At 34.4% G+C, this 17,922-nt stretch overlaps 1 protein-coding gene across 2 annotated transcripts in view; it reads right to left on the bottom strand.

Moving 5' to 3' along the window:
- LOC128660094 (tumor necrosis factor receptor superfamily member 16) overlaps positions 1-17,922 on the bottom strand; it is a 47,671-nt gene that overhangs the window by 10,010 nt on the left and 19,739 nt on the right. For both annotated transcript variants that reach the window (XM_053713720.1, XM_053713719.1), the window contains exons 2-4: positions 16,126-16,255; positions 12,171-12,530; positions 2,139-2,322 (exon numbers count right to left, since the gene is read on the bottom strand). In XM_053713720.1, coding sequence (XP_053569695.1) covers positions 2,139-2,322; positions 12,171-12,530; positions 16,126-16,255 — 674 coding nt within the window. The remainder of the gene's footprint in view (positions 1-2,138; positions 2,323-12,170; positions 12,531-16,125; positions 16,256-17,922) is intronic.

The following is a 17,922-nucleotide window of genomic DNA, read 5'->3' as shown; positions in this document are numbered from 1 at the left end:
TGGAGCTAAAGACACCCACTTGTATCCTGAGGAGTCTAATCCTATTCATAGCTTGGAATCAGCTGTAACAGCCGATCAGCGGGAGATAGATCCCATCCGCTGAAGGAATGTTCCCCAAATCAAGCCTTAGAGACTCATGTCTTCTGCTTATGCATTTTCTTAAAAGGGCAACGACACCTTAAAAGTGCTCCAGTAATAATGGACTTAAAATATACATATCAACATATAATACTAAACAGGTTCAGTTCCGAGGTGAGGTCAGCTTAAAAATAAAAGCCCAATCTTCTGAGAGGTCTGAGTTGGGCCTTAAAGATACATTTATTTATTTGGTGTAATGCAAAAACAAGGACATCTTTATATTTATTAGAGTTATCGTGTGATCTTTTTTATTGTCAAGAATAAAACTAAATATGATTTTCATGCTGATAAAGGTTGGTCTTTGTTATCCAATAGAGCTAAAGGTTTGTCTGTCTTTCTCAACCAGTGATTGTATGTATGTATGTATGTATGTATGTATGTATGTATGTATGTATGTATGTATGTATGTATATATATATATATATATATATATATATATATATATATATATATATATATATATATATATATATGTATATATATATATATATATATATATATATATATATATATATATATATATATATATATATATATATATATATATATATATTCAGTGATGTGCAGTCACTAGAGGCAGGTGAGGCAGTGCTTCACCTCTCATATGGGCAAAAATATATTTTTTTTTATTGGCTTTAAAAAAAATTTTTTTTTTTTTTCCCAGCATTTTTTTTTTCTCACAGCTATATGTTGTGCAATGAAGAGGCACAAGCAGGTCTGCCCACCATTACACAACCTACTGGATGCAAGTGGTTAAGATCATTGCATGGCCCATTAACTGCTTATTTGAGGCAGTCCTATTTGGGCTGAACCAATCCAGCGAGAGGCATTAGTAAGTGGAACATAGGGTTGGGGCTGGATGTTAAATCATATAAAACAAAACAAAAACGGAAAAAAACAACTTTCATATATTTTCCCTCTAAGTGCAGTGGAATGTGCCACTGTCACTTTCTGAATCCTTACAGAGCAGGAAAAGAGGCACAGAGAGCAGTGTTTCAGCCACATTCATTCTGTTAGTGAAAATGATCATTTAATGAATGTGGTTTAGTGTTTTTTTTACTCTTTTACAGCAGGGTCGTTTTTGTATTTTGTTTACTCAAACTTTACACCCACTAACTTAGCAGCTTACCTCTTTACTTCACACTAAATTATGGACTAATTTTATGAACTCTCTGTAGCTCTTCTGTTTTAAAATGCAGTGGTCCCTCTCTCCCCCACTTGTGTGTGTGTGTGTGTGTGTGTGTGTGTGTGTGTGTGTGTTTCTCTCTCTATCTATCCATCTCTCTCCTTATGTGTTGTTCTCCCCCATGGTCTCTTTCTCTCTCTGTCTCTCTTCATCCCCCTCTGACTCTCATCCCTTATGTAATGAAAAAATCTATAAGCATAATTTGCAGCATTAAAGTAAAAAGTATGTTTTAAACATATTTTAATGGGCATGAATTTCTAGATCTCATAATCAGAGCAAGCATTGTGTTATCTGGCAAGAGTTTCTGTTACAATCCTTTTAGACTAAAACCAGAAGTTTACTAAGTTGACCAGTTTTCCAAGACACCATTTAAAAGGGACATGAAACCCATATGAAACCCATATGCAAATTTAAATAACTTTCCAATTTACATCTAATATCTAATTTTCTTCATTCTTTTGATGTCCTTTGTTGAAAATCATATCTAAATATGCTCAGTAGCTGCTGATTGGTGGCTGCACATAGATACCTCATGTGATTGGCTCAGCCATGTGTATTGCTATTTCTTCAACAAAGGATATCTAAAGAATGAAGGCGTATACTGCCACTGCCTCACCAGCCTCTGACCTCACTGCACGTCACATATATACATACACATATATATATATATATATATATATATATATATATATATATACATACATACATATACACATACATATACACACATATTTTTTTACCATTAGTTTTTGTATAGTTTTGCCATAGCTTAAAGTGAACGTGATCTCCCCAGCCTCTCCCAACAAGGACGTACCATTTGAAAGCCACGTATGCGATAAGCCCAACCACCACTGCCGCAAGAATGGAGCAGTACACTGGGATGATGTTCCGGTTGTGGTCTCCTGGGGGTATAAATTCAGGGGTGCTAGATGAAGAGGTGGTGTTGTCATCCCTACGAGTATCTGAGTCAATTCGCTTGAGAATGGGAACATCTTTATCTGCAGGCGAGAGAGAACAGAGTGAGCTGGTGTGTCAGTCATACAATTACGTTACCTATACTAACAGTATAAAAAGTACACTAACAATGTTGCCTATACTAATGTACACTAATAATGTTACCTATACTAATGTACACTAACAATGTTACCTATACTTACAGTATAAAAAGTACACTGTTACCTATACTAACAGTATAAAAAGTACACTAATGTTACCTATACTAACAGTATAAAAAGTACACTAATGTTACCTATACTAACAGTATAAAAAGTACAGTAATGTTACCTATACTAAGAGTATAAAAAGTACACCAACAACGTTACCTATACTAACAGTATAAAAAGTACACCAACAACGTTACCTATACTAACAGTATAAAAAGTACACCAACAACGTTACCTATACTAACAGTATAAAAAGTACACTAACAATGTTACCTATACTAACGTACACTAACAATGTTACCTATACTAACAGTATAAAAAGTACAGTAACGTTACCTATACTAACAGTATAAAAAGTACAGTAATGTTACCTATACTAACGTACACTAACAATGTTACCTATACTAACATACACTAACAATGTTACCTATACTAACATACACTAACAATGTTACCTATACTAACATACACTAACAATGTTACCTATACTAACATACACTAACAATGTTACCTATACTAACATACACTAACAATGTTACCTATACTAACATACACTAACAATGTTACCTATACTAACAGTATAAAAAGTACACTAATGTTACCTATACTAACAGTATAAAAAGTACAGTAATGTTACCTATACCAACAGTATAAAAAGTACAGTAATGTTACCTATACTAAGAGTATAAAAAGTACACCAACAACGTTACCTATACTAACAGTATAAAAAGTACACCAACAACGTTACCTATACTAACAGTATAAAAAGTACACCAACAATGTTACCTATACTAACGTACACTAACAATGTTACCTATACTAACAGTATAAAAAGTACAGTAACGTTACCTATACTAACAGTATAAAAAGTACACTAATAATGTTACCTATACTAACGTACACTAATAATGTTACCTATACTAACGCACACTAACAATGTTACCTATACTAACGTACACTAACAATGTTACCTATACTAGCAGTATAAAAAGTACACAAACAATGTTACCTATACTAACAGTATAAAAAGTACACAAACAACGTTACCTATACTAACAACGTTTCCTATACTAACAGTATAAAAAGTACACTAATGTTACCTATACTAACAGTATAAAAAGTACAGTAATGTTACCTATACTAAGAGTATAAAAAGTGCACCAACAACGTTACCTATACTAACAGTATAAAAAGTACACCAACAACGTTACCTATACTAACAGTATAAAAAGTACACTAACAATGTTACCTATACTAACGTACACTAACAATGTTACCTATACTAACGTACACTAACAATGTTACCTATACTAACGTACACTAACAATGTTACCTATACTAACGTACACTAGCAATGTTACCTATACTAACGTACACTAACAATGTTACCTATACTAACAGTATAAAAAGTACACAAACAACGTTACCTATACTAACAACGTTTCCTATACTAACAGTATAAAAAGTACAGTAATGTTACCTATACTAACAGTATAAAAAGTACAGTAATGTTACCTATACTAAGAGTATAAAAAGTACACCAACAACGTTACCTATACTAACAGTATAAAAAGTACACTAACAATGTTACCTATACTAACGTACACTAACAATGTTACCTATACTAACAGTATAAAAAGTACACTAACAATGTTACCTATACTAACGTACACTAACAATGTTACCTATACTAACGTACACTAACAATGTTACCTATACTAACGTACTCTAACAATGTTACCTATACTAACGTACACTAACAATGTTACCTATACTAACGTACACTAACAATGTTACCTATACTAACAGTATAGAAAGTACACTAACAATGTTACCTATACTAAGAGTATAAAAAGTACACAAACAACGTTACCTATACTAACAACGTTACCTATACTAACAGTATAAAAAGTACATAAACAATGTTACCTATACTAACAGTATAAAAAGTACACTAATGCTACCTATACTAACAGTATAAAAAGTACACTAACAATGTTACCTATACTAATGTACACAAACAATGTTGCCTATACTAATGTACACAAACAATGTTGCCTATACTAATGTACACAAACAATGTTACCTATACTAATGTACACAAACAATGTTGCCTATACTAATGTACACAAACAATGTTGCCTATACTAATGTACACAAACAATGTTGCCTATACTAACGTACACAAACAATGTTACCTATACTAACGTACACTAATAATGTTATCTATACTAACGTACACTAATAATGTTACCTATACTAACAGTATAAAAAGTACACTAATGTTACCTATAAAAAAAATAATACTAACTTCTTTCTTGGCCTTAGGGGAAATTTCCAGAGACTGGAAGGGTGTAGGTAGGTATATTTAAAGGGACAGTCAAGTCAAAGTTAAAAACTTTAATGATTCAGATAGGGCATGCAATTTTAAACAACTTTCAAATGTACTTTTATCATCAAATTTGCTTTGTTCTCTTGGTTTTCGTTGTTGAAAGCTAAACCTAGGTAGACTCATATGCTAATTTTGAAGCCCTTGAAGCTGCCTCTTATCTCAGTGCATTTTGACAGTGCTAGTTTGTGTGTGTGTGTGTGTGTATCATATAGATAACACTGTGCATAATCTTGTGGATTTATTTATGACTCAGTATTGGTTATAATAGTTATACTAGACACACTAATCAGCTAAAATGCAGGTCTCTCAAAAGAACTGAGATAAGGATGCAGTCTGCAGAGGTTTAGATACAAGGTAATCACAGAGGTAAAAAGTATTTTAATATAACAGTGTTGGTTATGCAAAACTGGGGAATGGGTAATAAAGGGATTATCTATATTTTTGAACAATAAACATTTTGGAGTAGAACGTCCCTTTAAAAATATATATATATTTATGGATGAACTATCTTTATTTTGCAAACCAATAACATAGACGGCCACACATCTGCTAAATGAGCTGATCAGTCAATGCAGTTTCTGTAATCATATCCCAGCAGATGCAGATATACTCTATTGCGCACAAAGTATGCTTCTTTATGAAAATCAGAGAGAGAGACAAAAATCAAATCAGATGGAGATTACACCTTGGAAACTGGAATTCTCCTCTCACAGATCCCCCAACCACCCTGTTTGTATGATGCCCCCAGCTGTTCTGCCCCTCCCCTACTATCCCCAGACTTGTCAGTACCACACAGCCTGCACACCAGATGCTGTAGGAATCCTGCACTCTTGCCTTTGAAGTGTCTGCTTACAGGGTCAGATAAAGGGGGCCGGAAAAATGTAATAAGTTACAATAGTTTTAAAAATTGGTAGAGTCAGAAAGAAAAAATAGACAGACATAGATATGATAAAAACGTGAGTTAGAACAGAGTTTAATATGCATAAAAGACAAACGCAGATAGACACTGGGGCAAGAGTGGAAACTGAAATTTATACTCATATGTTGTACAAAATATAAAGTTTTCAAAAATATTTATCAAAGGCAATTTGAAAGCTACAGAAGTTATTATACAAGTATATGTGGATTGTCTATGACACTAGCGTTTGTTACGGTTTTATCCCCTGCTTACAGGAGCACTGCTAAACTGCACTTGAGTAGAGTGTACGGTCATACGCAGCTGCATGCTATTGGCGCTAACTGGCGCTGCTGCTTAGGAGCGTGCAATATTGTGGCTTGTGAAATGGACTGGGACTTTGTGCTTTACCAACTTCTGGGATCAGACATCGTTACCTCAAAACGTTTGTACAACAATAAAATGCTCCAATATTTTAAAGCATTTTTCATTATTGCACTAACACAGTTAAAGGACCAATAGAACTGCATAATCAAGAAATGCATAATACAAACACAAACAATGCAAAAGCACTAAATCTTTATTGAGTAGCAAATTTCAAAGTTAATTCCATTATCTTTCTCTCTACATCATGTGACAGCCTTTAGCCAATCACAAAATGCATATACCGAACTCTTGCACATGCTCAGTAGGAGCTGGTACCTCAGAAAGAGCATATAAAAATATTGTGCACATTTTAATAATGAAAGTGATATTGAAAGTTTTTTTCTCTTTTTTTTTAAAATCGTGTGCATCATGAATCATGCACGTTTAAAGGGACACTCAAGTAAAAATAAACCTTTTAAGATTTAGATAGAGCAGTAATTTTAAACAACTTTCCAAATAACTTCCATTAACAAAATGTGCACAGTCTTTTTATATTTACACTTTTTGAGTCAACAGCTCCTACTGAGCATGTGCAAGAATTCACAGAATATACCTATATACATTTGTGATTGGCTGATGGCTGTCACATGATACAGGGGGAGTGGAAATAGATATAAACTTTAATTATTTTTTTTTTAAAATCTACTACTTATTTGAAGTCCAGACTAAGTGCCATTGCATTATCTTGTTATCGTGCATTTGTTTATTATGCAAATCTACTGTATTTACTGGTATCTTAATAATGACTTTAGCGTCCCTTCAAAGGTTTTAGGAGATTTTTATATCTAATGTTTAGTTACGTGTAATGAAACAACTTTACAACATACAATCATTATCTATTTTCTCCCTTTTCATGTAATTTAACTGTGGATTGTTTAATTTCACCCTGGTGTCTACTCAAGGCTAACTGTTACATATTTATCTAAAAAGCTTTAGCAGACAACTGCAAAACAATGCATTTTACACATTTTTAACATTATGACTGTGGGCAGCCTTGTTGTCTGCAGACTAAAGTAGGGCAAAATAAAATTATCTTGAACATTTGAGATCACACACAGTTTAATTTTAAGAAGTAAACAAATACTTTGCAATATATTATTATTTATTTTCCCCCCTTTGTATCTAATTTAAAAATTCTCAAAATTGTGAAACTTCTAATTCCTGTTAGAAGTGAAACTGCAGACTCTATACTTAAAGGGGCAGTGTACTCTAAATGTTTCACTGTTGTATTCCATACTCTAGTTACCCATTTATAACTGTCCGTAAATGGCCTCTGTAAAGAAGGAAACTTAGGTTTCAAAATGACGGCGTCCATTTCTTTAATGTACAAAAACTTTACACATTTACAATTCTTCTAATGTTTAAGAAACTCAAAAATAATAATAATAATAATAATAATAATAATAATAATAATAATAATAACTTTTTCTCTAGCTAATCTTTACTTTAACCCTTTAAGGACACAGCTTTCAGTTTGCTCAATTGTTTTATGACGGATAAATTCCGTCATATGTCCTTAAGAGGTTAAACACATCATTCTATCTAGCTTTTATTTAGTGTCCCTTTAATATGTCTCTATTTTTCTTATCTATGAGGGATCATTGGAGTTTAACAACCTTTTAAATAGTTTTGCCTCCTCTATGTAATCAAACTGTGTTCTGGACACTGGCTCTTTTATACTATCTGTACATAAAACAAACACTCGCTAAAGAACTGTGTAGTGAACTAAACAATAAACTTACTCAAGATCATAAGAAATAAAGGGATTAAGGGAAAACAGCCAGACAGAGATACAGGGCTTGAGACAAACATCCCCCTGAGAGAAGATATTTCACAAGGGCAGTGTCTGGAAAAGCTTCTTTATCAAACAATTCAGTACACAGCACTCTAGTGCTGCCAACTTGCTGCAGTTCAAAGAACTTATTTTTTTTATAATATCATAGCTGAGCTAGAAACCCTGGGAGATTCTTCCCTGCTGATCTATTGAGGAGAGTTCCCTCCTCTCCTGGAAGACCGACCTATAGAAAATCAGCCAAATATCATGGTCCTGTCTACCCAGGGATGCACCACCAGTCTACTATGAAACACAGCCATCTTTGTTAACCCCTTAGCTGCCAGAAAAGTCTGTGTGGCATAGCAAAGTGTTGCATTGTCCTGTGGCAGCCAAGGAGTTAAGGAATACAGACCCTGCTGGCCAGAGAGGTGGATTATAAGGGACAATACAGAGATTAAAAGTAACCCAAAGAGTTTGTGTCCTGGCAAACAAAAAAAATAGTTTTTTCCCCAAAACTCATGGATGGAAAGGAGATCAGTGTAATGAGGTATGGAGAAGAAAAGCACCAGCTCAAGGGGGGGAAAAAAAGAAAAATCTCTCTTTGGGATCATGAGAACAGAATTAGTAATGTGAGATCTATATGTAAAAACTTGCCTTGTAAAGTTAAATGGATGCAAAACTCCTCAAGTTATGAATACATATTATAAAGTAATAATTAGTAAAAGTTCTGCATACAATAAAAATGTTTTAGGTGTTTAAAAAAGCCATTGTAGCATGATGCAGGATTACTAAGAAAGTTAAAAAAAAAATAAGTTTTTAACCTCATATGTGTCAATATTTTGTGGGAATAACATTGTATAATTATAAATATATTGGGCATTGCAGACAAGCATTTTCTATCATGCACATAAACACAAATGTATCAAAACTATTGCATGAGTGGTCAAGTGATCACTACTTACGGATACAAGTTTATGCACATGTCCTAATAATATGTACAATTTTACACTTTATAATTATTATTAGTTATTTGTAGAGCGCCAACAGATTCCGCAGCGCTAAGGGAAGCATTCTATTTTGCTTGATACAGACAGTATTAGAATTTAACTGCCTTTCCTCTCATGTGTAAGATATGACATTTAAAACCAGAAGGATTTTATTACTATATAATCCAGCAGTGAGAAAACTTGATGTGGAACATATTTAGTTTGCAGCAATTTTGTTGTATTTTTTTTAGAATGTGTACATCCTCCAAGCTTATTTAATAATTTGATTTTGTAGACCAAAACAATTGAAATGTGGGAATATTTATTAACTTTGGAAAGCTGAGAGGAAATTGTACACAGAGTATCAAGTGCAAATTTCAAAATTTAACTTAGCTGTATAATAACAATTTAATGATAGCTCTGGGCAGAGAGCCAAACAATGGTGGTTACATTATAACCCAATAAGCAAGTGTATCTCTTTGCATAAACTCTAAATAATTCACATGAGCTGTGATAATGGCTACAATAGTAACACTATGGGGTCGATTTATCAAAGGCTTCGCCAGCCTTCAACCCCCTACGACTGAAGGTTCTCACAGGAGAACCTGCAGTCTGTATTTAACCTAACCTCTTTGCCACCTAATTTCAATCTCCGGTCTCGTCCGAATGGGGAGATTGAATCTCCTGCCCATGCGTGATTGGCCGTGTGCTGGCAGGGGGCGGCATTGCACAGGAGCGCAAAATTGCGTTCTTGTGCAATGCTGAATTTTGGCAGTGGAATTCAGCCCGCCAGAGGCGAGCTGCAGCAGACAGGGGTACGTATGTATGTCCCTATCCGCCGTAGCTTGATATATCGACCCCTATGTAGCACTTCTTTTGCATAGCGATTTATATATAAACTGGACTTTAAAGGGATACTAAACCCATTTTTTTCCTTTCATGATTCAGATAGAGCATGCAATTTTAAGCAACTTTCTAATTTACTCCTATTATCAATTTTTCTTCTTTCTCTTGCTATGTAAAGGAATGTAAAAGCTTAGGAGCCGGCCCATTTTAGGTTTAGCACCCTGGATAGCGCTTGCTTATTGGTGGCTATATTTATAAATTGCATGTTCTATCTGAATCATTAAAGAAAAAGAAAAATTGAGTTTAGTATCCCTTTAATACCTACCACTTTCTAAGCCTCAGGGATTCTTATTTCACCTATATATTTACACAAGTTGATATGAAGTGGGATGCTGATTTTACTCAGTAATGAATTAGTCAGTTGGAGAGAAAGTGTTCTTAATTTTAATTTCTCCATTTATTAATAAAAGTTTATATTTAGGAGTGAAAGGCACCAATGGTGACCATACACATCATAACAATGTAAATATTGCACATATTATTAGGACATTTTTGCTTAAACTTGTATCAGTAAGTAGTGATCATTTGACCACTCATACAATAGTTATGTTCAAGGATATTTAGCCTATGGTTTCACTTTGTTAAGGGGTGAATAGGTGCCAACACATTTGGGGATTGAGTCCTAGTTATTTCAGTAGTGCCACTGGGTATCTCTATTGATAAAAAAAATGTTATCAAACCTTAGGATAAGGATTTTACATAAATACTAGCATGTATTGTACATAATGTGGTATTCATTCTTATTGGCTGATTGGGACAACTTCCAAAGCTGAAATAATGTGCAGTGGCACTACTTTGTCAATCAAGAAAAACAAAATGGGTTTATCAAACTAGTTCATAAAATAATTATATTTTGGCCAGCCAATCAGATGCTGTATTAGTGTATCTTACACTGTTTAAAGTGCTGTGGAGGTACAAGCTTTGCAGCATTTATAGTTTGAAAACCTGATATAACCTACATTTTTATTTGTTTTTATTATGCACTTTTCAAGTTTTAATGTAACCCTCTCTGATCCCTTTTTCTCTTAAACATAAACTAGTCAAGTAGCTCCATAATTTATTTCAAATTTTAGGGCCACTATACATCTAATACTGCAGTATCAAGTGTGTCCTTTGTACCAATTCTCATTGGCTGATGGGCACTTCCTGCTTTTGCTCATCGGTGCATACATCCTGTTAAAAGAGACATTATACACACACTTTTCTTTGCAGAAATGTTTTGTAGATGATCCATTTATATAGCCCATAAAGTTTTTTGTAGTTTTGCTTATTTTTAAATAACATTGCTGTGATTTTCAGACTCCTAACCAAGCCCCAAAGTTTTAGGAGAATACTAAGGTCTACCTACTTCAGCTTGCTCCTGTTTGTGTAAAGAGTTTTTTCATATGCAGAGGAGGGGGGTTCTTATTTCCCACTTGCAGTGGGTGTTCTAGTTACTTTTTTAACAGAGCTAAACTGAGAGCTTCTAAGTAAGTTTTTAAACGGTTTTATACTGGATTTCTATATCAGTATCAGTGCATATTATTCTTTATAGTAGTGTCTATTACATGCAGTTATATGAAAATTGGTGTATACTGTTCCTTTAATGTTCATTCAGCATTAGTAGATAATATCCATAAGCCAAAGATCATTATTAGGAATTGCACAACAGATGCTGGAACATTTAAACTTAAAAAAGGGACAGTCTACTCCAGAATTTTTATTGTTTCTTTTTTTAAAAAAAGGATAGTTAATCTCTTTATTACTCATTCCCCAGTTTTGCATAACCAACATTTATAATAATACACTTTTTACCTCTGTGATTACCTTGTAGCTAAGCCTCTGCAGACTGTCTCCTTATTTCAGTTCTTTGACAGACTTGCATTTTAGCCAATCAGTGCTGACTCATAAGTAACTCCATGGAAGTGAGCACAATGTTATATATATATATATGGCACACATGAACTAGCACCATCTAGCTGTGAAAAACTGTCAAAATGCACTGAGATAAGAGGCGGCCTTCAAGGGCTTAGAAATTAGCATATCAGCCTCCCTAGGGTTTAACTTTCAACTAAGAATACCAAGAGTACAAAGCAAATTCAATGATAAAAGTAAATTGGAAAGTGGTTTAAACTTGCATGCCCTATCTGAATGATGAGTTTAAATTTTGACTAGGCTGTCCCTTTAAATAGATTTAACTTTATAAACGTTTCAGCTACAAATTGTCAACATGTTTAGTTGCTATTCTTTTAATTTTTTTTAGCACAATATCTCTTTAAACTTCCATAGTATACAAATTCTTAGATAAGCAAGCGAATGCCTTACTCATGCATAGGATGTCATGTAGCGGGGTGCATTCTCCGATCTGTACCTCGGTCTCTGAGCACTCTGTCCTGCAGGCTAAGCAAGGGGATTCACTACTTTTCACTTCTGAATAGTAGCCACTTGGACAAAGTTGGCACAATGTGTTCTCAGTTCGAGTGCAGGGAGTCTTCACACCATACCCCTTGGAGCACACTTGGCATGGAGTGCAGCTGCCATTCTGAAGGAAATAACCATCAGGGCAGTGGCAGACAGCGTCATACTTTTGGGTACAGGCAGCCTCCATAGACTGCATGGGACCCTGGCAGGAAGAGCACGGCTGGCATTCCTCGGTAGAGCTGCTAACCTCAGAGAATGTGGAATCTGCAGAAAAAATAAAAAACAATTAGCCATTTGTTTAAAGGGACAGTCATGTCAAAATTAACCTTTCAGGATTCAGATAGAACACACAATTTTAAACAACTTTCCAATTCACTTCCATTATCTGTATGTGCACAATCTTTTTATATGCACAAATTTCTGAGGCACCCGCCTCTACCGAGCATGTGCAAGAGTTACAGGATATACATATATGCATGGTGTGATTGGCTGATGGCTGTCACATGACACATTGTACTGTGCTTAGTAGTCCTTTAGAGGGACAGTCGACTTGACTGGCTAAAATGCAAGTTTGTAAAAAGCACCGAGATAAGGGGGCAGTCTGCAGGGGCTTAGATACAAGGTAATCATAGAGGTAAAATAGTATATTAATATAACAGTGTTGGTTATGCAGAAATGGGAATAAAAGGGATATCTTTTTATACAATACCAGTTTTCAAGTAGACTGTCCCTTTAATCAGTATAACATGAAAAGATTAGGAAAAGCGCGCTCTACCCTACAGCTGCTATGCAGCATAAATAAACCATATCTAATACGAAATGCAACTGGAAATACACAGTATGTGCTCATCTTACAGAAACATATGTATCACATTACAAAGGGCTGGAGAAGAATACCTCAAACGCCACAGAAGGGTATGGATTAGACAGGTAACCAGATAAATTAGCCAATTAAAAGGGACGTTAAACAGTTTGTTTCATTGTTGTTATAGAAAAGCCCTAATTTGTGTCTTATACTTAATAGAAATAATATGTATTAGCCATCTATTTAAATGGATTTTTACCTTTTTTTCTCCTGCATTTGTGCAGTGTGCTATACTTCCTCTCACAGCCCTATAAGGAGGAGGAGCCTCTGCAGGAAGGTTTATCTTAGCCTGATGTCATAAAACTTCTAGGCTGGTAACTATTAATGGACCAGTAAAACACAGTAGATTTGCATAATCAACAAATGCAAGATAACAAGACAGTGCAATAGCACTTAATCTGAACTTCAAAAGAGTAGTAGATTTTTGTTTGACAATTTTAAAAAGTTATGTCCGTTTCCACTTCCCCTGTACCATGTGACAGCCATCAGCCAATCACAAATGCATACATGTTTTATTCTGTGAATTCTTGCACATGCTCAGTAGGAGCTGGTGACTCAAAGTGTAAATTAAAATACTGTGCACATTTTGTTAATGGAGGTAAATTGTAAAGTTGTTTAAAATTGCATGCTCTATTTGAATAATATAAGTTTAATTTTGACTTGAGTGTCCCTTTAAGTGAATAGACTAGATAACAGGGAATCAGACTTGCTCATGCCTAGATCAGTCAGAATATAACCTAGGTTATAAAGATGTCAGATCAGATCACACTGGGCATGAGCTAAAATGAGAATTTCTAAGTGCTTATTATGAACTAAACAAGTAAGCTGTTTGCTATTTTTTTTTTACTGTATAATAACTCTATAAAGGGACATTTGTTTGCAATGGGTTTCTATAGCTTTGCAATAGATTAACATATCTGTTGAGTGAAAACAACGTTCTAAATATATTAACATCTAAATTGCTATAATTGTTTATTAATGTCCAAAAGCCCTTCTACTACTTGCTTTATATGGTCAAATACAGAACTGAAGTACACAAGGTTTGCCACTGTCATTTTATTAGAAAACATAAGTTCATTGTTTGCAGTTCTTTATCCTATCACTTCTGCTTAGGCTAATTAGGGACAGATATGTAGCAGGATTAGGCTTGTGACATCTGCAAGGTGCATTTCCAATTCTAAGAATTGGAAAACCCATAATTTTGAGAGTAAAAGGGACATGAAACCCCCTTTTTTTTTTACTTTCATGATTCAAAGAACTTTCATTTTTAAACAGCTTTCCAATTTACTTCTAAGGCAAATGTTGCTCCATTCTCTTGGAATCCTTTGTTGAAAGAGCAGCAATGCACTAATGGGAGCTAGCACAGCAGTAATCCAATAACAAGAGAGACATATATGTGCAGCCACTAATCAGCAGCCAACTCCCAGCTCCCGATCCTACCTAGGTATCTTTTCAACAAAATGATACCAAGAGAATTGAACAAATTAGATAACAGAAGTAAATTGTAAAGTTGTTTAAAATTGTATGCTCTGAATCATGGAGGAAAAATCTGGGGCTTCATGTCCCTTTAAGTTACAGGTATATGGGGCAAAGATAAATAATACAAGTACTACATGTAATTAAACATTTTATATTATAGTCTGAGCATTTTATGTCCCTTTAAGGGAAGAGTAAATGCAGAGTTGTTTTTTTTTTTTTTTTGGGGGGGGGGGATATAGATATTTTTATTTGTTACTGTTCTGGAGAAAGATGTAAGCCTCTGCAGACTGCCTCCTCATCTCAGGGCTGTTAGCCAATCAGTGCGGTCTCATTGGTAACACTAAGATACCCCAGTATTGCTGAATTTGTACAGAACATGAATACTCAGCTAATCATAGAACAAATGAATGTTGGAATAAATAGTGAAAGACAATTTAAATCTTTTATTACAAAATGGTTGGAAATCATTAGGGTCCAAACGTTAGACACTCAAAAGGCTATCCTGAAACCCATTCAGAAAGTTGGTTAGAATAGAGGCTGCAGGTAGCTGTGGTTTGGGAGGTGATCATCATCAGCCCCCCCCCCCCTTTCTCTCCCTCTCTTTTCTGTTGCTATTTATGAGAAACTCAATAAAAGAAATTGAGTGTATGCTATTATATTCAAAGCAGGTAAAAGTTACAAATTGTTCCATGATACTTCTATTAAAATGCTTTGAAGTTATAGAAGCCATATTAAATTACAAATCACAATGATATTTATTTTATTTGATATTTTATGTGCTGTAATTTCAAGAAAAAAAGTTTAGAATTGACCTTAAAGAAAAAACAAATCATATAATTGTCAATTTATTTAATACTTTCTGTTTACTGTTAAAATGTATTTACAAAAAGTAATGTAAAAGTGGAAAAGGCTTCTTTTTTTGTGTCATATTGTATCATGATATGTTATATTTTGTCTATTGTGACAACTATATTGTAACAATGTACCAACTGATTTTCTGAAAGAAAAAAAAATTAAAAAAATTAAAAAAAATCAGCCTACAGCGGCTTAAAAACAGGCAGAAATTTAGAGTTTTAAATGTTGTAAAATATATATTTAGTTGTGCAAAGCTGGGGAATGGGTAGTTGAGGTGTTATCTATCTTTTTAAATAATATCAGTAGAGGGATTGAGTCCCTTTAAGTGTATAATGAGGAATGAGTCTTGACATGTATAAAAATAATTGACACCTGTCACATTACAGACATATGGACATCTGTATTAAAGTACCCTATAGACACCATCAGAAGACCTATGGATAAAGAGTGATCCTTAGAAAAATTGTTCATAGCATTCAAATAAGCAAGGGTGACATTTAGTTACTATTTCTACTTTTATTTACAGTATTTTTTATATTCTTTATATTTGTTTTCTTACTCCTTCACTTCTCCTCTTGTATTTTTTTGTAACTCAGGGCAGCAAACACATTTGAAGACAACAGAAAGCCCCCAAATGAAGTCATTTTAGCCATCACTTACTCTCTCTGCAGCGTTCACACATTGTATCAGATTCTCCACATGGAGCGACCACTCCAAACCCTGGTGGGCACAAGGAGCAGCATTCGCCATCTTTTGTGAACTGACCACTCTCACAGACGTCTGCAGACACCTGGGGGGGGGGGGGAGCGAGAGAAAAAACAAAAACATAAACAAAAATAAAGTGTATGATCACACACACAGCAGATATAAACTGCTTCACATCACGTAAGTCCTGCCTTCTTTTAAAGGGACAATCTAGTCCAAAATTAAACCTCTCATGATTCAGATAGTGAATGTAATTTTAAACAACTTTTCAACTTACTTTTATCACCAATTTTGCTTTGTTCTCTTGGTATTCTTAGTTGAAAGCTAAACCTAAGAGGTTCAAATGCTAATTTCTAAGCCCTTGAAGGCCGCCTCTTCTCTCAGGGCATTTTGACAGTTTTTCACCACTAGAGGGTGCTAGTTCATGTGTGTCATATAGATAACACTGTGCACACGCATGTGGAGTTCCAGTGAGCCATTTTATACTGGACGCTGCCATCTTGTAGCACACGTATTGCTGCATCTTGTGACAGAAGCAGTGCACTGTCTCAGATCTGCTTTTTGACAGCTGTACCAGTCTAGCTCACATAATAAAGAGCAGAAGTGATATATTTTTTCCGTTTTTTGCAGTTTAAAAGTTACATAAAAAATTATAAGCTCCAACATGGCGGCGGCCAGTGTGAAGAGGCAGAGATTCACTAATACTTATATACACAGAAACCTATGATTGATAGGTGGGAAAAGAAAAATGCTATTTAGTGCATCAATTGTATGTAATAAAACAGTGTTTTTTTCCTCAGATGAAGCGTAATGTGAAATGCGACCACGTCAGGGGTCTTATGTTTTAATCAGCTCTCTGTTTTGTTACTATTGTCTGTGATCAGTTATGTTTGTCTGTCCACAAGGGTCAATAGCGAGGGGGGTGGTTATCTTGTGAGGAATCTTTTCCCTTATTTTGTCTGCTCAGCAGCAGTGAATTATGCTTGTATCATTAATTAATTTACCTTATACACAACATTCCCAAGCATCAATCCCAAACGTACCCCCACACAACAGCAGTTATTTATCCACAGAATATTATATACCCTCAGACAAAATTTAAACTATCTAATTACTTTTCAATTATTCAGGCAGAGATGGGCTTTAAAACTATTTCAGTGGCAGCAGTTTCTTTGCCGACTTTTTTAAATCAGCATTAATAAACGCTGCAATTTATGCGCTAAATAGCATTTTTCTTTTCTCACCTATAATAGGTTTCTGTGTATATAGGTACATTATTATGCTAAAGCACACTTTTGGAAAGTTACCCCCTAACAAAACTATTGTTTCTAACAAGGATGTCCAAAAGACACTTTTTTTCTCTGTAATTGTACTCAACTGTTTAAAAAGGGACTTTATTTTATATTGTCATCTCAATTTTTTTTACTATATACATACAAAAACCTGCAGTATACTTTATTTATTTTGTCCCCTTTTCCTGCAATGCCATTCTGAAAGTGTGAGCTTTTCAGTTCCTGTCTAGTGAGCTATTTATAACTGTCCCTAATTGGCCGCAGCAGAGAAAGTAACTTAAGTTACAACATGGCTACTCCCTTTGTTTTATAGACACAAAAAAAAAAAAAAAAGACTTATTTTGTCAATATTTATATTTTGTCAAAATTAAACTTTAAAAAAAACAAACAAACACACAATGTTATTCTCAGACTAATCTTTTCTTTGAATGCATCACTCTATCTAGCATGTATTTAGTGC

Source organism: Bombina bombina, chromosome 5, assembly GCF_027579735.1.
Source record: "Bombina bombina isolate aBomBom1 chromosome 5, aBomBom1.pri, whole genome shotgun sequence".
NCBI lineage: Eukaryota > Metazoa > Chordata > Amphibia > Anura > Bombinatoridae > Bombina > Bombina bombina.
This window is presented reverse-complemented; position numbering and strand designations above follow the sequence as displayed.